The sequence below is a fragment of the Lepidothrix coronata genome, unplaced genomic scaffold, assembly GCF_001604755.1.
Source record: "Lepidothrix coronata isolate B3197 unplaced genomic scaffold, Lepidothrix_coronata-1.0 Scaffold48, whole genome shotgun sequence".
Taxonomy (NCBI): Eukaryota; Metazoa; Chordata; class Aves; order Passeriformes; family Pipridae; genus Lepidothrix; species Lepidothrix coronata.
The window spans coordinates 2248284-2275815 of NW_016690228.1; the positions used below are offsets into that span (position 1 = coordinate 2248284).

The 27532-nt window shown below is 40.0% G+C and overlaps 1 protein-coding gene across 1 annotated transcript; it reads left to right on the top strand.

The window, feature by feature from the left end:
- Positions 1-391: 391 nt before the first annotated feature.
- On the top strand, positions 392-27532 carry ITM2B (integral membrane protein 2B). The gene is made up of 6 exons (XM_017815089.1): positions 392-667; positions 17402-17530; positions 19523-19729; positions 21693-21803; positions 25374-25524; positions 26808-27532. Exons 1-6 carry the CDS (start codon positions 569-571, stop codon positions 26894-26896), a joined length of 786 nt encoding a protein of 261 aa, XP_017670578.1. The 5' UTR covers positions 392-568; the 3' UTR covers positions 26897-27532.

Consider the following 27532-nt stretch of genomic DNA (forward strand, 5'->3'; position numbering starts at 1 on the left):
GCAACCACAGAAATGCTGGCACTGCAGTAGGTGAACCGAACTGCCTGCGCCACCCATGCCTCGGGAAGCGCAAGGCTAGCAGCGTGTCGGCCCGGGGCGAGCCGCGGGCCGGCCCCCAGGCCTTGCAGAGGAGCCAGATGGGGGCTGGGCGGCCGGACCCCCGCGGGGCTCCCCGCCGAGGCCAGGGCGGTGCCGCCCGGGGCACGGCCACGCACCCGCTGAGCGGCGGCCCCGCTGCCCTCGGCTACCGACCAGCAGCGGCAGCACAGACCCTCCGAACCAGGACCCCTTCACCGCGCCGCGCCGCGCCGCGCCGGGCCGGGGCGGGGCGGGCAGAGGGCGAGGCCCCGCTGCCACCACCTCCCCTCTGTTCGTCCTCCCCGTCAGGCACCGCCTCCTCCTCTCCTTCTCCTCCACCTCCTCCGCCGCCTGACGAGGGGACGGGGGTGGCAGTCGCTGAGAGGCGGCAGCGGGGGGTCGGCGAGGCAGGAGACAGCCTGCGAGGCTCCGGCGGTCCGGGCTGCTTCTCGTCCTCTTTCTCCTGCGCGCAGAGCGCTGAGAACCGGCCATGGTGAAGGTGTCGTTCAACTCCGCGTTGGCGCAGAAGGAGGCTGCGAAGAAGGAGGAGGAGAACGGCCAGGTGCTGATCCTGCCGCCGGACAGCAAGGTGAGGGCGGCGGGGGGACCGAGGCGCCGGGGCCGGCCCGGCTGCTGTTGGTACCGGGCGCTCTGCTCCGCTCCGCGGGGCCGCCCGGGGAGGGGAGCGCGGCGGAGACCATGCTGCTCTTTGTACGCCCCTGGCCCGCGGCGGCGAACCGCGGGCGGGCCAGCGGGGAAAGCTGCGCTGCGGTGCGCCCCGCTCGGCTCACGCTTCTAAAATGGCTGACAAGGAACGAGCTTTGCAGCTCCGCTTCTCCTGACTCTGGGGATCTCTGTGGTAGTTCGGGTTAAATTTTTTTTGTTGTTGTTGTTGTTAGCTCCGGCAGCGCATGGACCGCGGCCAACTCGGGTTTTAGGGCCGGCTGCCCCAAGCCCGGCTGCCCGCCCGCAACCTCAGCCCCCTCGCGGTGCTCGGCTCGGCGATGAGAGCTGGTTTGCGTGGAGAAGGCGCATCGTGCCTGGTCTTACCACCGCGTGCGATCCCCCCCGGCCGCACGGCTCAGTCCGACGGGCTGCGAGCTTGCTCCCGGGCCCCAAATGCTTCGGAGCGAGGGAGCGCTTGGCCGGGGTGAAGCTGGGGGTTTGGCCGTGCTTGTGCCGCAGCGTGTTCGCAGAGCCTAGTGGTTGTGCGATACCGAGAACTTCGCCTCGGAACTTGCGCTGGCTTAAAAAAAGGAACAAAGAGCTGCCTCCCCCCGCCCCAAAACAGCACCTAAACTCCAGGCGCTGCTTTCGCCTCCCCTCTGCTAACAGCAACAAAGCACAAAACAGCAGCGGCTTTTAAAGTTTTTGAAGTGCAAAAATGCCTAGAATATAAAGGGGTTTGATTGCAGTTTTTATGCTCTGGTAATCAAAACTACTCCTTAATTAGGAGTAGTGTACTTTGCTTTAAGCTCTTTGAAAAGTGAATGAAAACTTAAAAAATGGCCAGTTGCACATAAACAGCATGTCTTGATGTTTTCATTTGCTTTCACGATTTCTTGTGCATCAGGCCGTAAATTACCAGATTTGCTCTGCAAAAGCAACAGTGTTTATTAATTTCCTAAATCTTCATGATGAACTTCTACCTAGGAAGACAATTTATAGTATGAAGTTGTGCCCTCGTGCAGGTTTTTCTGTGATTTTTATGGGACCAGGTTCTTCACCTGCAGAGTCCGTTGTCATTTCAAGGCCAAGGGGAACCACCAAGGTGTTTCTAGTGACATCTTCCTGGTACAGCAAGTGGTTAAATTTCACACTTCTACTGAACATACTGCACTTCCAAATAAAACTCTGACCAAAGTATTTAAGTGAGACTTAATAAAACAGTGTGCCACAACAGATCGGACAGTATTGTTACTCAAATTGCCTGCAATTATGGGAAATCTGTTAAGTGCTCCCTGTTCCTAGCAGGAGTGCCATTCTCTAGAAAGTCATGGCTTCCCTGAGCCCAGATTGAGCTGTAGAGTTCCTGACCCCAGGTTTGGTGGTCTGTTTAACACCAAGCACGTAAGGGAGAAAGAAGCTACATTTTTCAGAATGTGGGGTTTTCATACTGTCTGGGAATCCAGACCTGCCCTGGATGATATTTGTTTCCAGACAGCCTACCAAATTGGGCTTGTTTTTCCTACTGCTAAACAAACAAAATACATCTGGCTAATTGTACGCTAGGGAACAAATCCTCCTGACCCTGTCCAGATACTGATGGAAGCATGTCATTTGAATATGATTTCCTTAACGCAGAGCTGTAAATTTTTGCAGCTGAGGATGAGGTACAGGATCTGCCTTAACTTTGCCCAGGTCTCAGTACTGCTTTCCTTGCCTAGAAATGAGACTTGTAAACATTTATTAACCAGGTCAAGAGGTGGTCTGGTCTCACAGTAGCTACTTAAAAGTTCTTGTACTGTTGTCAGGGGATGAACATACCTTAACAAAGCTTAAACCAGTCCTAAAATAGAATGCTAGGAGTGGACGCTCAGCACAGATGAAAATTTGAAAAGCAGATGAATGCTCTAAGGGACATCGAGTCTTTGACATTCTCCTTGACACATTTCTGTCTTTTCTCTGCAGAACTGTAGACCCACACCTACCAGTTTGCAAAATTCTCTTGACTAAGGTTTTTTTTAGATTATGTGCTTTGGAGCATAAATAAAAGTGTATCTGAGTACAGTAGTGTCATCTGTAGTTCAGTAGAAAAGGCTGTGCAATCCATGCAGGATTAACAATAGTGAAACAAATTATGTCATGTAGCTCTAGAGGTATATGGTTCTTCAAGTCTGGTAGTTTATTCTCAGATCTTGGGGGGAAAAAAAAGGAACTGAGTGCCCTTGTAAAACTTGATACCTTTGAGGTAAGTGCAAGATACGCTCTTTGGACTTTGCCTTCTCTAATATAATTGCATTAGAAACAGATCTTGCCTCTGCCGCTCCACAACTTCAGCTGCCTATGCAGTTCTTTGGAGGAAAGGGGAAAAATAAACTACATCTGACAGATGTATTATTCATATCACTTCATTGCTGGAAAAGTGAGGTTTGAAGGCAGTGTGGAAATGTATATTGGAAGAGTGAATTCTAGTGGATTGAAAAAGTCACATCTCCAAAACAGCATATATGGGACGTTTGTTTTTCCCTCTCCTACATTGTTTCTGTAGGAAAATAAATAGATTTGGATTGCAACTGTAAACATGAAAAATAAAACAACACTTTATGAAGCTTTCTTTTATGAAGACAGTCCTGTGAGGCATTCTGGACTGAAGGAAAGGGAAAACCGTAAGAGTGGAAGAGGATCAGCAGAATTGTACATTCAGAGTTTTATTATCAAAAACTTACCAAAGATTTGAGCAAGAGATCTTAGTAAACCAGTTGATATTAGTGAAAACAGAAAAATACTCTGAAATATCCAGAAAATAAAAATTAATGGAACGAGCTTTTGAGCTAGGTTTTTGACAGTCTCTTTCTGCTGCTTTTCCCAGCACCATGTCTTGAAGACTGCAACTCTGCCATCGCAGAACTACTCTCAAATACATAATCTTCCAAGGACTTATTAAAGAGTGCTTGCAGCCAAAATATGCTGATGAACGTAGCATAGAAATACTCTGATCTTGCCAAAATTTGCCCAGTAACCTCTGATGCAGATACTAATAGGAAATAAATTAGGGAAGGTAAGAGAAGAAGATGCAAGAAGAGTAAAGGATGTGTCATGGGAAAACAGCTTAAAAAAAGCTTTTGCAGAAGGCAATGGTCTTATGCACTGGAGTATGTTATTTAAGAGGTTTAAAAATCAGGAGTGCTAATCCTGTCTCTGCATAAATCATCAGTATTACATGGTGTGTTGTGAAAGCATCTCCATACTTACTGTAGGCAGCCATTAAAACTCACTCACTGACGGGATGGTAGTTCTATGCCACAGTTCTTGGCCAAAATACAGAATACTCTTAGTGAAGGTTCTCAGGCCACATTTAATTTTCCACTTTGCTCATTGTCTTTACAGTAGGGTATTTTATGACCCAGTTTCCCAACAAACAAACAATGTGTGGTATTTTAACATTTCTTCCTACAATAGATCTTTGGAGAGCCAAAGATGGTTCTGAGCATAGTTGAAATCATCAGACATTTTGCAGAGTCCATTCAATAGATTAAGCCCTCCTTGAAGATCTTTGTGCCCTCAATAGCTCTCAGGCTGTTGCTCCCTTCTGTGTTTGGAGTAGGTGGCAACGTTTTGAAACTATATTTTTTCCTTGGGGCCTCAATGCAGCACATCTTTACCGCATACAGCTTTGGGCAGGGAAGCTTTGGATTCACCCGTATGTGCTGTAGCTGACCTTTGGATAACTCTATCTGCAGAGAGTTCAATGTGAAAGTGTAAATATTAAGAATTTTAAAAGCAGCAGCTTTTTGCATTTATTCCTTATGAGGACATTATTACTCCAACCTTTAAAATGAATCTTTTTTTTTTCATTTTAGCTTAGTCTTTCCTGAAGCGTACTAAAATAGGCATTTTTAACACAGAGTGAGGGGATCCACCTGGGAAATATGTTGAGCAACTGATAAGCGCTATTTTGCTATGCAGAAAACTCCTTAGATTTTATGTAATTGGTATTAGATGTTTCTGAAATAAGGATGTTAACTTTACAGTTTATATATAAGTACTATATAACATATTTATATGTTACAGATGTTAGTACACACACATAAATAAATAGCCATTTCCTTATTAGTTTGCTGTCAGAAAAGCAGTGGGATGTGTCTGTAGTTAAATGGTTAAGGGTTGGGGTTTTTTTGGTTTTTTTTGTTTCTTTTTTTCTTGGAGGAGCTTCCTTATTCCCTTTATAGGCTTCCTGTAGCCAAATTTTCTATAGGCCTTTCACCAGTCGCCATTGGGGAAAGAGCAGTCTTTGTATTTTCATGTATTTTCTGTGATGCAACTAGGTCATTAAACTAACCAGCTTCTGCTATATGTCAGAGCATTGTGGATTATTTAAAGGAGGACCAGAAGTAAAAAATCCTAACAAACTGAATTCTCTCCTCCTTCTCCTTCCAGACGTTGCTAAGATTTTAATGGAAACCCATCAAACCAGAGATGAAAAAACCTTCCAGTTTCAGGCACAAGGATACCCAGGGTTCTGTTCCTTCATTTGACTTTTTACATACCTGCAAACATAAATTAGGGTAAATTGAGTTTATTGAACAAAATTTGTGTTGTTAATGAGGAACTCTTCATAAGAAAAGAAGCCCTGTGGTTGATTTCATTGCCTGCATCCTTTTACATGGTGAATCTGTGCTACTGGTTAAGTAGTACAGCTTCCTGATAATAAAGGTAACTGTGATCTTGAGATATTTGGCTCTTAGAACTATTCCTTAGAGGTTCCCAGCCATTGAGAGATACTAAAAAACAAGATCTTTAAAGGTTTGTGGTGCTCCTCTGACAATCTCTTGCTATTTTTGAGTTTCGGAATTTGGGATTAGAAGCTAAGAAGTTCAAAAAGTGATCTGGAAGAGCTTGTGCCATTCCCCCATCCCCCCAGCAATGGAAATGAACCTGTAGGACAGAGGAGTTCTGTCAGTGCTCTGTATCTCACTTCCTTTTCTGTTTCTCATAACTTCCTGACCTGAATAACAAATACAAAGCCTTGGTTGGGAAATACAACCATTTCCCAGAAGAATGATATTTAATACTAGACCTTTGTGATAACTGCTGTGTCAGTTATTTGTATCATTTGCGTTTTTGGCTGACTGAGCAGGAGCTGATGGCTGTACCTTACAGCTCCTGTGAATTCAGTGCAGGGATGACTATAGAGACAACACAAATACTTTATGCAGTTCTAAATAGTTTCTGTTTCCAGATTAACGAAGTTTTACTTGGCTGAGGCCCATAACCCTAAAAATGCATTTGGAGAACTTTTTTTCCCCCTTAACATTGTCATGTGGAAAAGTCTGTAATTAGATGAAGCTTTATATAGTGTGATATTTAGAAAAACTACCCTGTGCTGTAATGTTATAGTAAATGCCATAATTACTCCTCTTACGTTCACTCCTGTCTTTCTGTGTTGCAATACTCTTCTCTTTCTGATAAGCTCCAAGAAACTAGTTTGGATATTAACATTGTGTAGTAGTGTGAAGAATACCCCTTAAGTGGCTGTTGGAACCAAAGTTCTATTCAGTGGGAAAGCTCAAATTAAATTAGTTAATTTCTGAAGATGTGGGTCAAAATGAAATGCTGAACTTTTCTGTGAAAAACATTTGAAAGAAAGTTTTCTTGGAATCAACAGTATTTTCAAGGGAAATGATTTAGACTCCTTCCATTATAATGAATATTTAATCCAAAATATGAACATCTATTTCAAGAAAAGTTTAATTTCAAAATATAATGTGTATATGTTGTTTTCCTGTTAAGTGTTTTAGTGAAACATTTGCAGTTGCCAGTGTAATCTAACAGTTTTGGTTTTACATACTCAAATTATATTTTTTGTTATTTGCATGGTTTTTTCCCCTTTTTTTTCTTATCACCATTTTAATAAATGTTGATGCTAAAGGTCTTTTGGGGACAGTATGACAATGGTAAGCATACTTACCTCCAGTAATGTTTTCAGTTAATTCTTCTGCAGTTGCAGTTTTGGAATATTTGTTGGCATTATACATATTTTCTATCCAGTAGCCACTAGCTACAGGCACCAAATAGCTTACATACAAAGAAAATAGTCTTCTCTATGACTCTCAGGAAATATCTTCAAAAGCAAATACTGCATTTTTAAGTCGTAGTAATTTTAAATGTTCTCTATTCTGTGCTTCCAAAAACATTATGACATATTTAAAACATAACCACAGCTGGGATAAGTAATTATATGTTTTGTTAGCTGTTGCACAGATTCCTTTTTTTTCCCCTGTTTTTTCTCCCCATCCCCCCTTATGCTGACAAAGGTTAGTATTATCTGCTTTTACTCTCCTGATCTGTATGTATAATGCAACATTCATTTTCTTACTATTTATGTACTGCTTTTTATCCTCAGTGGAAATTACTTTGAATCTACAGATGAAAAGCATGCTAATTTGTAAAACTCGGATATCTGTCCTAATTTTACAGATGTGGTAAACCAAAGGAATGAGATAATTAACGAGATTAAGCTCTGCAGTGAAGTCAGAAATGGTTTTGTGGCAGACATGACATAGCCTAAGTAGGGTTTGGACAACAGTGGACATACAGAGAAACGTAGGTCCTTTCTGAGTGATCCAAATGTCATCTACAAGCAAAATTCACCATCAAAAAATGGCAAAGTAATATTTGCCCAACAGTTATTTTAGAGATTGTGGAAAAAATAAATTGATATCTGGTTTGTCCTTTCCATATAATAGTGTCAGTATGTGTATACAAATATTTTTATAAGATTTATATATTATTAAGTATGTGATATATATATACACACACATAAAAATAAAACCTACAGGCATTTTAAGAGTAGAGTTCCTTGAATGCAAATCCTGGGTTAATTTGTGGTTATCTTCTTTCTAGGGTTCAGCAAACAGCTGCTTTTGATGGCAGCTTTCTGCTCCTTTGAGGGTAGAATGAAACAGTGGAATGACTATGGAAAAAGAATATGCTGGGGAGATCATAACTGAGAGGAGTCTGTGATCTCTGGGGTGGATCTCATATAGTTGCTGAATCACCAAGGCCTATTTATCTATTTATTTATTTATTTATTTATTTTAAAGATAAAGTCTACATAGAAATAGAAAACCCTTGCACTTATGCATTTGAAAATGCAGTACCCTGTGCAGGGTGGGAGGCCAAACACAACCTTTTGAGATTGCTGCAGAGGGTGATGAGTTATCTTGCCTAGAGTTTGAGTTTTGTGAAGTTCTCTCGGTGAGGTGTTTGAACAATGGCCAGGATCTGTGATTCTGCAGGATGTGATGCAGCCAGGTGCTCGGCACTGGAGTGTATGCTCCACCTCAGGCTTTGAATAGTCTAATTGCAGTGAAGCCCTTTAGTTGGTTACAACAGTTTTTCCTAGAAAGAGGGCATAATTAAATATAAGCCTTTCAAGGTCAGCTCTTCTGTGCTGATACTCGTAAGTGCTACAATTAAATGCTATTCTGTATTTGCATGTAGAATGGTTTCCACTCAGAGAACTCTGCTTGCCGTACGGGTACTATGCATCTTAATTCACTAATATATGTATTAGCAGGGTATATTTATTTGAAGATGGGGCTCCCATTCAGAAGAACACCAACAGGCTACAGTAATGGGCTGAACAAAATCTCTGAGTTTCAGAAATAAGAAATGCAAATGCAGAGTCCTCTACCTGGAGCAGACTCATTCTCTCCATCGGGACAGGCAGGGGACCACCTGGCTGGGAAGCTTGAGAAAGACCCAGGGCTTCTGGTGGACCATCAACTGGGCACAAGTCATTGGCATCCTTGAAGGCTGAGAGCTTTCTGATCCAAAAAAGACAGTCACAAACTGGTGCGAGTCCAGAAGGGGCCACCACGATGGTCAGAGGGTCGAGTGTATGCCCTGTGAGGAGGGTGTATGCCCTGTGAGCCAAGGGAATGAGGCTTGTTCAACCTGGAGATGAAACTGCTGCAGGGGGGATGTCACAGCAGCCTCCCAACACCTGGAGAGGTGACTGAAAAAGCAGTGGTCATATAATTGAAAAAGGAGAGCCTCTAACTGGTATAAGCAAAATATTTTTCAGTCTGAGGAGAAGTGAATGCTTGTGAGGAGGTTACCCACAAAAACTTTGAAGTGTCAGCCTGGGAGGTTTTCAGATCTTGGCTCGACAAGAGCTGTGAGCAACCTGCACAGGCTTCAGAGTCCAACCTCCTTCAGAGGAAGAGGCTGGACTACGAACCTCACAAGTGGTTTCTGTGATGCTGGATTCTGCTTTGAAGAGAAACTGAGACACAGCATTTGTAACTTGCTTGAGATGACATACCATCTGTGGCTGAACTGGGAATAGAGTTATTAAATTCTGAGGCTCAGTGGCGCATATGTGCATGCTAATGAGATCTCTTGGGTGAAAGAGCCAATGCCGCTTGGGAAAATAGCCTTGAGAGAAATCTAGGTTAAATCCACATGGTGTTCTATCATACTGATGTCTGAGATTCAGGCAGTTGTAGGAAAAAAGCAGAGAAATTTCAGATAAAAGAAGTGAGCAGGATAAGGAAGAGACAGGAACTAGAACAATCAAGGTCAAAGAGATAATTTAGTATTGATCCATTTTAAGTGCAATAGGAGCCTTCTAAGTTCCTGTTTTCAAACATTGATTAATTCAGGATAAAGATGAGAGCAATACTGCATTAAAGTTATAGATTGATTTAGTGTAGTTTTTATAAGAACAGGAGAATGTAAGTCAGTTGTAAGTCAAAGAATGCAAGTGGGGAAAGGGTTGGTTTTTGCGATGTTTAAAAATGAAGTGTTTTTCAGAATTGGACAGTTTAATGAAATGCCGTGTTTGACATGCTGTAACCGTAAAGAGTGTAGTGATTTTGTTTTCTGAAAGCAAAATGCATTCTGAAAAATGTCCCATATGACCTCTTTGGTTTGAGGGGTTTTGTTTAAAATAAATAAACATCCCTCAGGCACCTCTTGCCAGATATGTGTGCAAGCTTTCACCTGCATTGCTTTGGTCTATGACTTGCAAACTTGCACCAGAACTCTTCTCTTTTTTAAAAATACTTGAGAAAAATAGGTATTGAATGCAGAACAAATTTCCAGCATCCTAGTTAATGAAAATATATAGATAAATTCAGCAACATTATTATATCGTATAAATAAACGTGACTTCCACCACCTCTTCATTAGCCAAGCTTATGAAAACTCTTTATATTCAGTATGGGGCAGTGGCAATTGTGGATTTCTCTGACTGTCAGTGGCACAAGAACTTTTGTGTTCGACATCCAAACACTTAAAGACAAGACATTTTCCAAATGTAGGTTTTGTTGAAGTTTCATATGGGGGGTGGGGAAATGGCAGAAGAATGATAAAACCCCAAAGCAAAGAAAATTAAGTATATGAGGAGCTTTATTGCTTGTCTAGCACAGACACAGCAGTCCTGGAGGGTATTTTTTCTTTAATGAAACCAATGGTTAAGGTTGTTTATTAATCCTTACCCTGAATGGTGTGAGTGTTACTTAAAAACTGTCATTGGAAGTGGCCTCTGGAGGTCACCTGCCCACACCCCCCCTCTAGCAGGGCCACTTGGAGCTGGTTGCTTGGGACCATCTTTGGTCCCATCAGCTTCTGAATATCTCCAAGGATAAAGACTCCACAAACTCCCTGGGTGAGTGTGGTAACATTTGAGCATTTGTGTAACACTCAATGTTGTGTGTGAGCATTTGGTAACACTCACAGTAAAAAAAGTGTTTCCTCATGTTCAGAAGGAGTGTAAGGGGGTATTAAAATCCTGTTGTACTAATCTCTGTACAGAAAAAAAAAGAGGGCAGTCCTGGCCCTGAGCATTTATAGTAAAGAGGCACAGGAGTGCTGGCTGGTGCGGCAGGTCAAAGTACAGAGCACTTCTGTGGCCACAGCCCAGCTCCTCTTCACCAGAGCATAGCACACTGATGTGGTGAATGGTTTATCTTGTGGCAGTGATGAAGGGAGGAAAGGGAAACAAGGTGTGCCCAGTTACTCAGCACATGGCAGAGACTGAAGAACTCTGCTTTGGGGTGGGGAAAGATACAGGGGGCATAGACACAGGACAAGGAGGAAGTTATAGGAAGACTTGAAACCACTAGGTTTGGTGGCAAGAGAAGGAAGTTGGTGGATCTTGGAACTGGACAGAGAAGAGGAACAATCTAGGGGAACACAGTTTGAAGAAAACAGTAAAATACAGTGTGTGTGGTTGATTGTACGGTCATTGTAGACAGCCTGGTTCAAGGATGTAGCCAAAAGTTGTGCATGTGCATGAAGAAAGTCCTTGCCTGGTCTACAGGGGCAGAACTTTCAGGCCATTTAAGTGTGTCTGGGCATGTCACACACACTCTGCCTTCCTTCCCCTCCCCCTGCCACTTTCTAGTTTGTGTAAGACCAAAGCTAACAATGACTACTCTTAGCGCTACTCCAAAGTTTAACCAAAGCAGCAGTATAAATAGTTACAGGTTTCTTCCTTCTTTACCCATCCTCTTTAATTGTTGGCTGCCATCAAGTTTTGCAGTCTCTTTTCTCAGAAATGAAGGCAGTGTTTAGGTGAATCAGGATAACTCAGTTGCAGGATTACTCTTCAGGACACATTTCTTTGGTTGTCCCTCTATCACATGGCTGTGGGTGAACTGCTGATTCATGTCCTTTACATTCACTTTACAGTTGTAATTTTCCTTTACTTCCTGCAGAGAAATTGAACTCTTCATTTTCCACCATGTTTCTCTCTAAGTTTTATTTCCTGCTCCCCTTCTCTTGCCTGCATTCTGATTTTTGTTCTCCCTTCACCTCCGTCTTTCCCAATACATGCAGCTGCAGCTCCATTCCAACCCATCAGCGCTGATTCCCCTTCTAAGACAATTTTGAGCTGGCTGCTGCTTATACTAATGTTTTTATTCTGTTATAGTTATGATGTTTGAACCATGAAATGAGTCATTTGATGGACACCTCATTTTTCATAAAACTCCCCCATCATTTGATGAAAGGTAGTATTCAAGTAATATGAAAATGACCTTGGACTTTGAACTTGGTAAAGCTCTTGGAATGTACTTTCTTCTCACTTCTGGATATCCTAGTGCTATAATACAGACTTTGTATTTACAATATTATTTCAAAGACCATATACAGATACTAGAAATACAGGAAGAGGTTAATAGTATGAACTGCCTAATAGGTAATTCTAATTAATATCCTTGGGTTTTCAGGCTACGTGACTACAGCAAACAGCAGTAGAACTAAGGTCTGGTTTTCATGCTATTCTTCAGACAGAGAGCCTTTGGCCAGATGGACAAGTCCCTGTCCATTGTGACAGAAGAGGAACTGGCAGTGCTGCCACAGAAGGGTTGCAGTGTTCAGATCTCAACTGCACATAAACAAGCGTAGCTTGTTTGCCAGATAAACGAGAAATCTCTGAACCATCTATTGTATATAGAGTGGTTTTTTCCAAATGGCAAGTTAAAAGATCATTATACTTAAAATTTAAATTTTATTTTATTAGTAAGCATAAAATTACTGCTTGAGAGGCAGATCACCACTATGGCCTTCCAGATTTGCCTCATCTGCCAAGTGAGGACTCTTGCAAAAGCCCGCCTTAATTTCCCATCTGCAACAAGTAATAAATAGAATACCAGGCTTAGAGCAGTCTTCAAGCAGGAATGCCATCGAAGGAATGCAGAGCTCTTCCATAATTAAGTTCATTTTAAATGGACAGATGTCAGATTTACAAGTCAGGAGGCGAGCCTGACCAACAGCACTCAGTTTATACAGCCATTGGGCAATATTTTCTTTCAAGACTTTCATTAAAAAACACTTTTAGGGAGTCATCATTAACTTCCCTTTTCCTGTTCCACTAATTAAAGCTGCAGTTGGTCAATATTTGGCTTTAGGAAGCTCAGTCCGTTCCACTGTATTCTGTCAATCCATGTGAGCTAAGTGGCACACAAAGGACCTCAAAAGAAAACTGAACAGCTTCCAGGCAGTTTTACCCACATTAACTGTAAGCTTTTATATGTGTGTTTATATATATATATATATACACACACACATATATAGATATTAAAAAAAAGATGTTATTATCACACGCATAATTATGAACATTTTGTGTGTTATGCTGTAGCCAGCATAATCACTATGTAATAGTGATACTCTGCATCTGCTTTCTCTGTGGATTAAAGACTGTGTGTTGGTTCTCAAAGACATTTCCCCCTCACAAAATTATTTTTATTGCTATCGTATCTATTTTTAAATTTGAGACATTATCTTTTGCATAGCTGTTCAGCCATCATACAGTATTCTGGACTTCCCACAACATATTATCCATCATATCTGGTTTAGGTGAATTCTTACCTAACTGATTCATAGTTGTTTTTTTTATCATATCATTGATGTGTCCTTAATTTCTGCAAAGGAACAAGGTCTGATAATCTCACTTATTTTAATATGAACTAGACATATGCCTTGTAAGTTTTTAGACTGCTTTACTTTTATAATGTTAAAACAATTATATTCCACTATGTAGAAAAAGCCACAAGGGGAAAATCTAAGTAATTACCAAGTCTAATTATACATATTTGTGGCTCAATATTGGTGCTTCTTAGAATAAATTTGTCATACTACCCCAAACATGAATTTGGTCATTCTGAAATTCAGAATTTATTTAACGAAGAAAAAAGTAGCATTAAAATTGAACTGCAAAGAGCAAGAACATAAGATATTCTTGTGAAGAACTCTCTATAGTTGAGTAGTGCTTTGGTAAATAGTTTATGGTATCATCTGTCCATCTGCGAAGTGTTTAATGGTTTCAGCAACAAGACAGAGCAGCTTGACATTACCTACTGTAGTCATTGATGAAAGGATCTGTATTGAAAACTGCAGTAACTTCCTTGTGAGAAGACTCTAGATATGAATCTTGCTAGTCTCAAATAATACAGAATTTAATACTTCTGATTTTCTATCTGCAGGAAAATTGTTCCTGCAGAGCTTGAAGCTACTGAGTTTGGGAAGTTCTGAACCATTCAATTTTAACACTGAAGTATTTAGTGATCAAGTGGCAGAGAGATGCTTCTGTTTCATGTCTCGTCCATGGGAAATAGGCTAATCAAATGTTTTCCAATTAGAACAATCAGCTCATCAAGGGAAACAAGCCAGTTTTGGGCTTGCATCCAGTTTCTCCTAAGGCATTTTGCATCAGAAAAGATGAGTTCTGTGGCATCATCTTAAGACTGAGGATTCAGGAGGGAGCTGAAAGTACACAGGGCAGGAATGAAGCAGAAGAGGGGAAAGAAAAGGACCATAACAGTAATGATTAATTATTGCTGCTTACAGAAGTAGTGAGGCATATTTTTAGAGGTCAGTCTTCACCTCAAGTACATGAGGCTTTCTTTTGTCAGATTCCTCTGTCAGTGGAAAGCTGGCCTAGAGAAAAATTAGCCAGTGAGGCTGCAATGTCACGTTGTGCTCTATGACAGTTGTAACCATGTGGGGAGAAGTGCTAATTCAGCACTGTCCCTCTTACTGGGAATCTGCTTTCACTTAATGTGTTTTCTTTCAGAACATGAGTTACCTGGAAGGAGGGTGAGCATCCATTGCACTTCGTTCTCTTGCAGTGCAGAGCATCAGATTTATATAGCAAGGGACAGATTATTCTTTTGGGTCAATACAGCCCAAACTAAGCTGTCATGGCAACAATACAAAAGCTTAGAGAGCTTAGCCATGGTGCAGCTACTAATATGAGTATAATTTAGCTTCAGTAGGTTATTTATAATATTTTAATTTAAGCTGGTCTTAAACTGCTTGATAATATACTTAGTTTTCAGATTAGGAAATCAATGCTATGTTCTCTTTCAGTAGCATAAAATGTTTTCAGTGTTGTCAGTTTCAGTTTTTCTCTGTAATGAGGTGCTGTGCTCTTATGCATTCTCCTAAGCAAGAGCCTAAACTGGGCTTGAACTCTTGTTCTAAATTCCATGGACTGTTTTTAGTAGGCTGGAGACAAATCAGTGCAATAGGCGACTACAAATACGAAATAGACTGACGTGCCACCGCTAGGGATTGTTTCAGAAATAATAATGATAACATTTAGCTGCTGGTAAAGGATAAGAGAGTTGTATTAAACCTGTTGTTTACACCTGTCATCTTATATATCAAAGCAAAATTATTTACATTGGAATACTGATAAACTTGTCCTTCAGGTTTCTTCTGGTGTGGTGAAATGTAAAAGTTACCTTGTTTTTCCGATTATTTTTGGCCTCTGTAAAATTAATCTATCATTAATCCCAATTTCCAGGTAGGTGCTCACACTGTGTATGCCTTCTGCACCATTTCCCAAATGCATGTTTGTTAGTGTTTCTGAACTTACAAAATAATGTAAAAATGGAAAAGGCAGTTATTCCGCTAGTGGATAATTCTGCTTGGAGATAAAAAAGGGGTGTGGGATAAAAGCAGTACTGAGAAAGAATAAAGATAATCTTTATACTCAGTTTTAGGGAATATTTTGACGTTGTATCCCACAGTCAGTTTGCTATCCTTTTTTCTGACATTAACTTACAATGGTTTAAATGACAGCTATTTTAAAATGTTTCAATGGAGTGTCCTTTAAACTTTGAAGTATCTAGGGAAATAGTTACCTAATGATACAGGGCAACATAAAAATCCTTGATTTACCTGGTTTAGATTTATAATTGAGATGATTTATAGAAGAATCCACAGTGACTCTCAACCTGACCTGAGAGTTAATTAGATTAGCATGGGTATTATGTCCTGTTCTCAGTCTTTGCAAACAACCAGGTTAAAAAATCAGGCAGCTAGAAATCCTGTAATTTTTACACTGAATTCCTTAAATAATTAGTAATGTAAAACCTATAAAGAGTTGTTACTTGTCTTTACATTCTCCCTTTTCAGTCAACAGCAAATGTTTTCTTGCCAATCTCACTTTGTCTTGTAATGTATCCCAGAAATGTTGGTTGGAAGTGGCCTCTGGAAGTCATCTGCTCCAGCCTCCCTTTAGAAACAGGATGGTTGCCAAAGCAAGATTAGCCATGGGTTTCTCTGGTTGAGTCTTGAAAACCTCCAGAGATGGAGATTTCACAATCTGATTTACTGCAGTAGTTAGCAAGGTAACGTAAAACAAAATCTGTGAAATATCTTCAGTTTGACTCTAAATATTTCTTAATCAGATTTTGGCAGCCATTGCTTGGCAAAGAAGCTACATTGCCACTTCGGTATAAAAGATAATTGCAGTGTACTGTAAAGGTGGGTTTCAAATCACTTAGTTTTAGCTGCATATGAATTAGGTATCTAATTTGTTAACCAAGGAATTTCCCTCTATAATCAGTGAAAAGAAGTAAGTACCTCCCACTTCTTCCTCTCTAGGATAGCTGGGATGAGTCATTCTTAGGAAGTGCCACCTTCTCCCACCATTTACAGGAGGGGTCCTCTCTCCATTTGGTGTCCTCAGATAAGGGGAATTACTTCCTAACTGGACCAAGACAGCATGAGGACTACATTCACAACTTTGTTCAAGTGGGAAATCATCCAAATTAGCAAATACTGCAAAAAACCCAAAACCATGAGACAGAACGCTGACTAACAACCATAGCTAAGCCTTCTCAAGCTCATACTCTTCCTCAGTTTTCTGGTTTGATGTTTTTTATTCATTTGGTCATAATGATTTTGCCCTGATCATCATTCTATGCTACTGTTTTTTGGTTGCAAAGATGTAATGAATTTCTTTGTATTCATTTGAATTCGGATATTTTCCCAGGATTATCATGGCTTGGAACAGGGTGAATCAAAGTTGGATTTTATTTTTTTTTCTTTTTTTCTTTGGGTTTGAGTTATGCAGACACTTGGAGGAGAAAAGAACGTTGTAATGTGGCTGATAGAGGAAAGATTTTGCAAGCAGCAGTTTATTGCTTAGGATGCCTATGGGGACTGCATGGTTATGCAAACTAGTGCCCCAAAGGGGAAACGTCCTGTCATTCCTTTAGTATTACACAGACAGAAGATAGAGGCATGGCAAAAGCTGTCTTAGAGCAGAAAGCTTCTTTAACAACAGCTTACAAAGCATGTTTTTTTCATTCCCATTTTTACCATTCTACCAGCCGAGCTGTGGTAAAGCCTCTTTCGACCTGACGGAACAACATAGGAAAGGATGTATTCTGCTGCTCTTATTACTTTTGATATTCTGTTGGTTCTTCAGGATAATTTAAATTGCATATACTGAGGTAAAAAAGAATCTGACCTTTCTGAATTCACTTCCTCACTCTGCTGTTGTTGCGTGGAGGTTGCCTGAGAATGGATATTTTTCTGTCTGCAGTCTGTGAAATAGCTGGCTCACTGTGTGTTATTAGGTATCTGGGGAGATTTTGTTTTATTTTTCTCTTTAATCTGCTGATTTAGTCACAATAGCATTAAAAGTGACTGACAGTACAAGTTTTACTAAACCTCAACTCAAATAGACCTGTTTTAAACTTTGCCAAATACAATAAATTTCCAAACAGTTTTGATAAAGTACATACAGCCTTTTCTGGTGGATGCAGTGTTTGTACTTGCTGGACCTGAAGCATCTGCTCTCATACCTGTCTTGGGAACAGTGTGTTGAAGGTCCCTCTCTGATACCTTGCAGGACCCTGAGGATGCTGTGCCTGTTGGGCAGAGGAGGGCCTGGTGCTGGTGCATGTGCTTTGGATTGGCCTTTATGCTGGCTGGTGTGATCCTAGGTGGTGCCTATCTGTACAAATATTTTGCATTCCAGGTAAGTCACATACTTGTAATGAGAGGGTTGTGTTTTCCTCTGTGGAAAGTAGAGTAACAGACTGTTCTTCTGCATTACATTTAGAAGAGGAGCAGCAGACTAACCAAAGGAACAAAATCTTTTTCTCTTTCCAAAACTTCAGCTTTTGTAAAGGCCAGGGATAAGGCTTGCTCTGAAGTTACCAATCTGCAGAGGAGGGTGGAAGTGAAGGTGACAAATAAAAGGGAGCAGCATTTTTGAAAACCTTACTTTGCAGAGAAAAGATTGTATCTAAATAGGACTTGGATTTGTGAACCCCACTGATGTCCCAGATTTTCATCTGCTCTCATTCCTCTTTTGCAGTGCCAAATGTTGGAGGTGGTTTAACCCCTTGAAAGCCTTTGTTTGATCCCAGGTTTCCTAACACATGTGGTACTGCTAATCCACAGGAAAGGGACTGCTTGTCAAAGCAATACAGTGACTCTCCTCTTTCCTAGCCTCCACAGGGAAAAGAAATATGGGCCCTGCAGGGGACTTGGGAAAATCGCAGTCAGCGTGGTTAAACATGCTCTGTCAAGTTGAATCCACGCTGACAAGATTAGATCTCTAACAAAATGTATTTTCCGTCTTCTAACAAATGGCACTGCTGCAAGAGGAGCCCTGTGAAGGCAGTGGTGCCAGGGAAATGGAGCATTTACCTAAAACATGGGAGATCTGAGTTAAAGATTGTCTCCCTTGCAGGCAGTTGCCAGTGGGCAGTGCTGGATGTGCTGGGCTGTTGCCCAAGTGGTGCGAGCACACCCTCCCTGCTTCAGAAACTGCTGGGTTTGCAAGATCATAGAGTCAGAAAGGGAGAGTGTAAGCAAAACATGAATCCCTCTAGCCCACTGGTAGTGCACATAAGATAGAAATTCTTGTTCTTGTCCCTAATACCAGAATGGTTGTTTTTTCCTCGTTTTAGTAGCCGCTGTCTGGAAGGCAAAGTGATTAAACTTCAGAAATTCTAGCTGAATTTGCAGTTTGTAGTCTCTTTGGCTATCACATTAACCCAATTTACAGAGGAGCAGTGGTGTTGCAAATGATGCCTAAACAGCATAGTGTATCTTGGCAGATTAAGAAGCTGAGTAGCTGAAGGTGTGCTGCATTTCTAATGCACTGGGCTGCTCCACCTTTCACACGCCAGTAAGATGAAATTGAAAGTGCTTTTTAATTCAAACCTGTGGTACTTGTCTGTGAGTCAGATCTGGGTTGAAGGAAGCACTCAGGAATTGAGCTAACATTGCACTGAAGACATGTTTTTAATGCAAAACTTTAAATTGATGGCATGTGCATATGCATAAGTTGCATATGCACATTTCTAAAACTATCTGGCCTATAATTTTGCTATATGACTTCCTCTGACTCAGGACTTTACGTTACACTTCTCTTAGATAACTTGCCATGTGTACTGTTTCAATTTCTTTTTATTACCATTTTGTCTTTTAAAATTGTTAAAAAATTATTTTGGAAACTTTCTTCCAAAACTTTTGAAGTCCTGTAAAACTAAGCAACTTCACAGTATAATTGAGATTGGAAGAAAAGTCTTGAAGTAATCTGGTTCAACCCTCTGCTGCAAGCAGGACTAAATTTAGCCTTAGACTTGCTTTTTAAAGGTGATTTGGATGACCAGTTTTAAATTGTACAGTTAGATCATAATTTATTAATATGGATATAGATGTAGGAACTTCATTGTCTTTCTAAAAACACATGTAAGACTAGATTTTAAGAACCTGCTTATGGGATCCTGTTTTCCTTGAATTCAAGGGAAAAACTCTGTTTGGATTGAGTACAAAGTTTTAGCCATGGTCCCGTTGTAGATAGCAACTGGCTCCTACTTTGGTGTACAAATCAAATTAAAAGGAAAAAATTTCTTTTACTCCAACAAGTTTTTTTTCTCTGCAGTGCTTTGAATATATTAATTTTAATCTTCTAGGTTACTGATGCTTTTGTTGCTGGGTTGTTAACTATTTTTAGCAGGGTGATGTGTATTTCTGCGGAATAAAGTACATTGAAGATGGCTTAAGTTTACCTGAGGCTGGGGCAGAGGCTCAGCGTGCTCACTACCACACGATTGAGCAAAATATTCAGATCCTGGAGGAAGAAGATGTTGAGTTTATCAGTGTGCCAGTCCCTGAATTTGCTGATAGTGATCCTGCTGATATAGTCCATGACTTCCACCGGGTAAGAAATATTTCTGAAGAAGTTTAAAGCATTTAAAACTTGAAAAATGTTGCCCCTCAGTCATCCTGATAAATGTACTCCATAATTATTGTGGTTGGGGAAAATGAAGGGTGGAGGAGGCAGCAGAAATATTTTGATCAGCAGTAGGCTGCAAGCAATTATTAACTGGGCATACAAAGTACAGCATTATTTAATCATCATGAGGTAGTATCTAAACCATCATTTGTTTTTAAGAATGGGAAAAGTCTTAGACGCATTTCCTTTCTTTAGTATGAGGAAGTAAAGAGAATATACTTCTTGCTTGGTGAAGTTCACTGGGCCAGAATTTGACCAACTGCTGTGGTTCCGAGGGAAGTTTGGAAAGGGCTGTCATAGCTTTGAGGTCAGCTTGCAGGGGCTGATTGCATCTCATGTCATGAGGTGTGCTCAAGCACCCCCAGAGGTGCTCTCTTAGCATGGCTCAAAACCCCAAAGCAGCAGCAGAAAGGGAAGGAAATGACAAGTTGACTGACCGTGGAAGAGGGCTCATTTTCCAGATGCCACAGGAAGCCTAGCCAAAGTTTAATTTCTTTGTGCACCACAGGCTACTATGATTCCTAGAGGCACTGAACAAGAGTATCAAAGCACTTTTAGCTGTTTCTTCCTTTTTTGAAGAAATAACTTTGACTGATAGGAATCATGGTAATAAATTTTTGTTAAGGCAGTTGACAGGCCTACAGCTCTTAGTATTAACAGCAGCTGTGAAACAATTAGAAGCCCTCCTTTTCTGTATCCACATGATTGGAGCTGATACATGGCAATGAAATATACACCTGGTTTTCAGGAAGCTAAATTTCTGTGAACATTTGAAGACTTTGCTGAACAGCTTTTTTAGCAAGGCTGAAAAAGAAGAATAGGGAAGTGTCCTATTTTTTTTTAATGCAAACTTCGAGTTTAAGTTTTTCAGGCAAAACAAGCACTATCTATCAAATATTCATAACCAGATTTAGAGGAAAACATTGCTTGCTCGAGCTTTGTAATTAAAAGTATTTCTGAATATATTTAGGGAGCATCTGTTAAGAGTTAGCACAAAGACTCTAAAGAGGGAAAACTAAAATAATAAAAAAAAAAGCAGCATCCAAGAAGTGAATAAGAACAATATAATACTAGAAATTTACTTTTTGATTCCATAAGATAAAGGCCTTGCTGTTATGGTCATTTGCCATAGGTACAACACTTCCTTCCATGTAATGAGATTAGTTGCACCAATGATTGCTGTCCTGTACTATTTTGACTATTGGGCTCTTGGTGCTTAGTATTTTATATACATCCCCAGCCTCAGAGCTTTCAGCAGCTAGAGATAATGTCTTTTTTAGCGAGAACAGGTGCAGTGAAACACAGCTCAGTGAACAGAGCTACAGGATTCATCAGGATAATTCCCTCAGCTTTTTATCAAATAATGGTAAAAATTGCAGTTCAGGTACTATACAAAGTTAATAATTCATTAACCCATCAAGTCAGTAGTATTTTTGAAAGTAAAAGGACTTTCGATACATTATCTGTAATGGTATTTTTTTCTTTCTGTGTTTTGTTCACACCGGCACCTTTAGACTATAACAAAATATAAAAGCAGGGAGATTGGAGCAAGGCTTTTGCCCTGTTGTTTCAAAATACAGGCACTAGCAATCAATAAATACTGTACTTATTTCTGTAACAGTTCAGATACACTTTTGTAGTTTCACTGCTGTAGTGCATTTGAGCTACTCATCGCCTGCTGCCTTGCCCAAATCCCTGTTGTAGATACGAACTCTCATCAAGGCTGTCTTATAATTATGCATTTACCTACTCTCAGATTGGAGTTGTTGGACAGACTTTATAGTGAACAAAACAATAATTTGAAGAACTGCATGAGACAATAGTATTTCAACAAGATCTGTATGTCAATGTTCTTGTTATTTTGATTAAAATAAATATTTCTCAACAGAGACTCACTGCCTATCTTGACCTTAGCCTGGATAAGTGCTATGTGATTCCTCTGAACACTTCAGTTGTTATGCCACCAAAAAATTTCCTGGAGCTGCTCATCAATATCAAGGTATAGTTATAAGTTAGTAGTATAAGTAATTTGTTCTTAAGACAGGAAAAAAGTAGATGTTTTCCTTTTTATTTTTTCCTTCTGCAGAACTCTGACATTTGCACAAGGCGCATATGTTAGAAAGTTAACTGATCATAGAGATCTTTGCAAAGAGAAAAAGAGTCTATAACCTACTTAGTTAATGATCTACAATCATGAAGGAATTATTAATTCAGAGGAAGGCAAACAAATGTGATTTTATTTTTTGATGCTGTAAATTTGGCTGACAAAATTGTGTAAATGTGGTATACCTGGATTATTTGATAGTAATCTGTGTATTTTTTAATTTACAATCTATTGTGACTAAAATTTCTACAGAGCATGAGTGCGCTGGACTAAGACTGGTTAGATGAGAGGAATGAAGCAGATGACTGGGAAATCCTTTTAACATGGGCCTTGTTTAAAGAACTGGTCCCTAGGATTGGTCCCTACTTTGATCCAGTGGCTTGAGGGTGATGTACGTGAGGCATATTGGATCTCCTGTGTATGCGCAGGGAAACTGGATGTGGCACTTAGGTGTGATGGAAATTCATGAGACTTCCAGCAGCCTTAAGATGGATCTTCCTGTTTGCAGGGAGGTTTTGTAGGAGCGATCAGGATGTGGGTTGTATGATTAGCAAAGCCAGTCTAAGCAAGAGGCCGTATTCCTGGTTCTGTGAGCACTAGACCTTCAGAACAAGATTTGTTGTCCTTAAAAACGAAGACCATGCGAAAGACTGAGATGCCACAATTGCTGAACAACCAAACATGAGTTTTCAGTATAAGGTTGTGGGAGTTCCTAAACACTTCCCGGCAGGGTTTGATAATTGAACACTACTGCTGGACTTACAGTACTGCTGCTGCCTCACTTGTCACCATCAAAGGGACACACTGTTCTGTTAGTCGTGGTAACAGGGTGAAACATAATGGCCTGTGAAATTAGGGAGGCCAAAGCAGATAATCTAATGGGGTTTCTTACTAACTTAATATGAATTTTTCTTTGTTTTTTTAACTTTTACGTATGTATGCTTTTAATGCAAATTTAAATAGTATTTACCTTGGTTTTGAGCCTTCTGGTTTCTTCACAGAACAGCAAAACAGTTCAGATGGGGAAGAGAGCTGATTAACTTGTATCTTAAGATTTGGGGAGAGTGTTTTAAATTTTATTTTACTGGGCTTTTTAAATTTAGAAATTTAAATTACGTCATCTTTGGGTTTGCATCTTTCAAAAAAGGCTTTGGAATTAGGACTCCAGGAACCATTTTAGCCATTTCTGAGTAGTTTGTATATATAAATAAATTCCATGTGAAAAATTACTTCACAAGTAAGTCCTCTGCTGCTTTTTTGCTGCCTATTTTGAGATTGGCTATTTAACCACACTTTCATTTCCTGTATGTAAGGACAATGTGGTGTCTGTAAAACTCAATGACCCTGTATTCTTTTTTACTTTCTCTTAGTTTCCTAGTTTGTCTTTAGTACCAAATCAAATATGCTTGGTTTACAAGGCATCATGCATTTAACTGAAAATCTGTGCAAAAGCAAACTGTTTTGATCAGTGTCCCAACAATGAGTGCCCTAATTTTATGAGACATCTGTTTAATTCTCATTGTATTAACAAAAAGCTGTGGGCATTAGATGTCGCAGAAAATCAGGCTAAGTGTTTTGTAACTGAAATTTGGGAAACTACGCTGCCGATGCACAAAGTGAGCAAAAACTGTCCTGGTTGCACCAGGAAAAAAATGTATGAAATTGATGTGCTAGTTTCATTAAAATAAGCTGTGACTACATGCAGAGGGCATTTTATGAAAATGGAGGTTCTCTGGGCTGGTTTGTTTTTTAAGAAAAGCTGTAATTTTAGCTTTGAGAGCCACATTTCTATATATTGATACAGTTTGCTTGAATGTGCAGACATGAAAGGCCTGCTTTCTTTGGGAAACGAGGCTGAAACCCAGGTATATTTGCTCATCCACCTTGTTCCCGTTGTTGAGCCAACTGGCTAATTTTAACTGTACACGGCGCACAGGATGTCTCAAAGATGACGAAATTTGCGGCTGTGCTGGATCCCAGTGCTGGATAATTGCTTCTGCGGTAGCTCGGCAGAGGAGATTCCTGCACTGAGCTTCCTCTCCTCCTGGTTTGGGACATGGCTGGGGGAGTCCTGTGATTTGGAGGGCATGAGCCCAGGAGTGTCCCTCCAGGCTGTCCCCCAAGTCTTCAGCACTGCTGCCCACTCTGCCAGTGCCCTGTGCTGCTGCTTTGCTCTGGAGCTCCCTTAGGGCTCTCTCCTGAAAGTCGAGAGACCAGGAGTTAAGATACAGGAATTTACAGTGATTTAATTATTAAAAAATAATGAGTGGGATAATTTGGGGGAATGACATTTTCTAAGCTCTTAATTAAAAAAAAAAATTGCTGTTGTTTTCCTCAATGTGTGCTGAAGAAAATATTTGTAATTTAAAGTGAATTTTATGCAGTCCTTTATTTACTGAGGAGAATAGCATTTAATCATGTTCTCAACATGTCACTGGGGCTGACAAGATATTCTTGTTTTGCAATGGAAATTTCAAGTTGTTTATTGTCAATAAAACATAGAACCATCTTTTGCCACAGAAGCTGAATATGTTTTCACAATAAGCAATCACTATTTTTAGAAAGCAAGGAACACCTTCTCTAGTGCTATAAATTAGAACCACTCTAACAGGATTTCTTAAATGAAATAATATTTTTAAAATTTGATGATTAGTTACCAGTGGTAGTATTAAGAAATTGGCTGGTAGCTAAGTCTGTGCATCTTCAGCTGTGTACAGTGAGCTGTGCACAGAGCAGGATTCCTCCATCATTTCATCTGATGCAAAATAACACTGAAGGGATTAGAAAAGGCTTGAGAAGCCTTTTGTGTGTCATCATGGCTCTTCCCTTTTTTAGTGTATTGCCATGAAACACCTGATGTATCACCATGGCTTTCTAATACCTTTCCAAATAAACGATTCTGGGAGTCACCATAATAACTTACGTGGGTAGATAGTCTCATCCAGGGTTTGGCTTGAGAATTGTGACCCATGCTATGAATAAGTTCAAGGCTTCCCAACCCCATGGACTGCAGCTGGAGTACACCATAGCTGGGCTGCTTCGTCAGCAAGAGTCTTTCCGTGTAGATCATGCTTCTGCCAGCTCCTACCTAGGAGTCATTCCCACTGAGGTCTGTTGGGCTGTTACATATTAACTGAAAACTGTGGATGATAAGTGCAGGACTGATCTGTGACAATAGGCACACCTGGAAAAAAACCTGCCGAAGGCTGATGTCACTGTGGCAGGAGGGCGATGGATGTATGCATCGATGGAAGTTTTGTGACTTTTTGAATATAATCATTATGTATTTCTGTAGTGTAGTGAAGCTTGCACATTTAGAATAAAATTGCATGGGTAATAGATCTTTTGAAAGAATTCAAAGATATGTCCCAGCCATCTTAAAGAAAAACATTACAAAGTGTTTCTTGTGTACTTAAACCATGAAGAGATGGATTTTGACAGAGCTGTTATATTTTTGTTCAACAGGCTGGAACATACTTGCCTCAGTCCTATTTGATTCATGAACAGATGATCGTTACTGATCGCATTGAAAATGTGGATCAGCTGGGATTCTTTATTTACCGCCTCTGCCGTGGCAAGGAAACCTATAAACTACAGCGCAAAGAAGCCATGAAAGGTAAGTGTTCCTCCTGCAATCTTGTGTGTTGGCAAAATGTTCAGTGATGTTTGAGTTCAGTAAGGAGGCTTGATTTTGTTGAAAGGAGTGACTCTAATTAAAGCAAGGGTTGCTTATTGCAGTAGTTGCTATGTGGGACTAAGTACAGCTGATATTTTCTTGTGTAGGCATGGAAATAAGTCACTTCATTGCACAAAAGTGCTCAAGGCTCCAGTGAGCCAGGGGTGCCAAAATGTATGTGTGCGCACAGGCTTGTTTTCTGGAGTTCAGCCTTTCATTCATACTCTTCTTTAATCTTGTTTCTTGACCCACCCCCACCCAAAATCAAAGAAAGACCCTCTAGTATGTGAGAAGCTATAGCCTTGTAGTCCAAGTACAGAATTGCAGGTTTTTCCTGTCATTAAAAATTGTTCCACGGTTTCCTGTTTGCACCAGTGAAATGTGAATTAGAGTTATCTTCACAGGAAAATTGTAGTGGTTGGTACTTCTTCATGGAAAATGTTTGAAAAACATTATTTGGAAGAGTCTTAACAAGCTATTAAATATTGCCTTAAAATTTGCATTTAAATGTTACTCAGATTTGCTTTTTGGTTGTTTTTTCTGCTATTTGATTGTTTGGGGTTTTTTTTGTTGCTTGTTGTTGTTAGTGAGTGTGTGGTGGGCAGGTGTACACCAAAGCAGTTTGATTGCTTTGGTCATATTGTTGGACCTGACTGCTTGGGAAAACAAGGAGAAGAAATATATTTTATGAAAACAATTTAGAAAAACATTTGAAAATGAAAAGGTCTTCATAGCAAAAGCTCAGTATGTTTATTCTGTAGTAATAAATGATGAGCATAGGTTGACAGTGAGCATTGTTTTGGCTAAAATTTAGTTAAATTCTTTGTACAATTCCAAGATAATGTTTAAATACTACAAGTCCACTCTTTTTTGCCTATAGCTGTTTATTCCTTTGCTGTTCCCTCTCTCACATTCCCACAAGCATTTTTACAGATGCAGAGAGAGGGAGATTGGGAACTGATCTGAATTAAAAACTAACCAGGGTAGGATTTGGGCAGGTTGGGTACTGCAGTTTGGTTCACCACACCTTCAGGATTGTTGCTTGCTTATTGATTCTCAACGTCTGAATGTGTGCCGGTGTGTGTTTCTCTGAGGGGTGGGTTGAAAGAGGATAGTTCGGTTTCTGGTGACATCTTATCACAGCAAATGTTTAACCATTATATCTCTGATGTACCTCACCCCCTCTTCTGTTTCCCCTCTGTTGTTCTTTACTAATACAACAGGAATTCAGAAGCGCGAAGCCGCCAATTGCCGAAAGATTCGACACTTTGAGAACAGGTTTGCTATGGAAACGCTCATCTGTGAACAGTAATGAGGAATATTACTGTTACAGGAGACTTAAAAATTACAGTATGACCCCACCCTTTGTATTGTGTGCAGTGATTATTTTTTAAAATCTTCTTTTATGTAAGTAGTGGACAGAGCTTTCTTGCTGAACACCTTCCATACTTTTCATCTCATGATACATGTAAAATCAATATGTTTTAGTTTTTTCCTTATTTTCAGGTGTGGTGTTCTTATATTTGAATAGCAATTGTATAAAGACTTAGTTGCTAGTACATTTCACGTGATGAATCTTGAATACTAGGAAGAGGAGGAAGTCTTTGAAATATCCACCAGTTTTTAAATAAGTAAAATTGAAAAGAATTATTAATGTACAAATGGACTGCAAGAGCTACTTCTAACTGTAATATTACCTGCTATATAGTTTGTTACAGCATATAGACAAACCTGTATTTGACTCTCCCTAACCAAGTGCAATTTGTTTTTGTTTTAAAATATTGTCATATTTACCTTTTTAGATTGATTTCTGACTTGATGTTTTGAAATGGCAAGTGTTTGCTGTAACAATCTTTTAGAAAATTAAGAAGTAACTTATGTTACTAACTTGTATATAATCCATGTATGTGCAATGGAAAATAAACCTTATAAACCTGTTTGTCTAAAA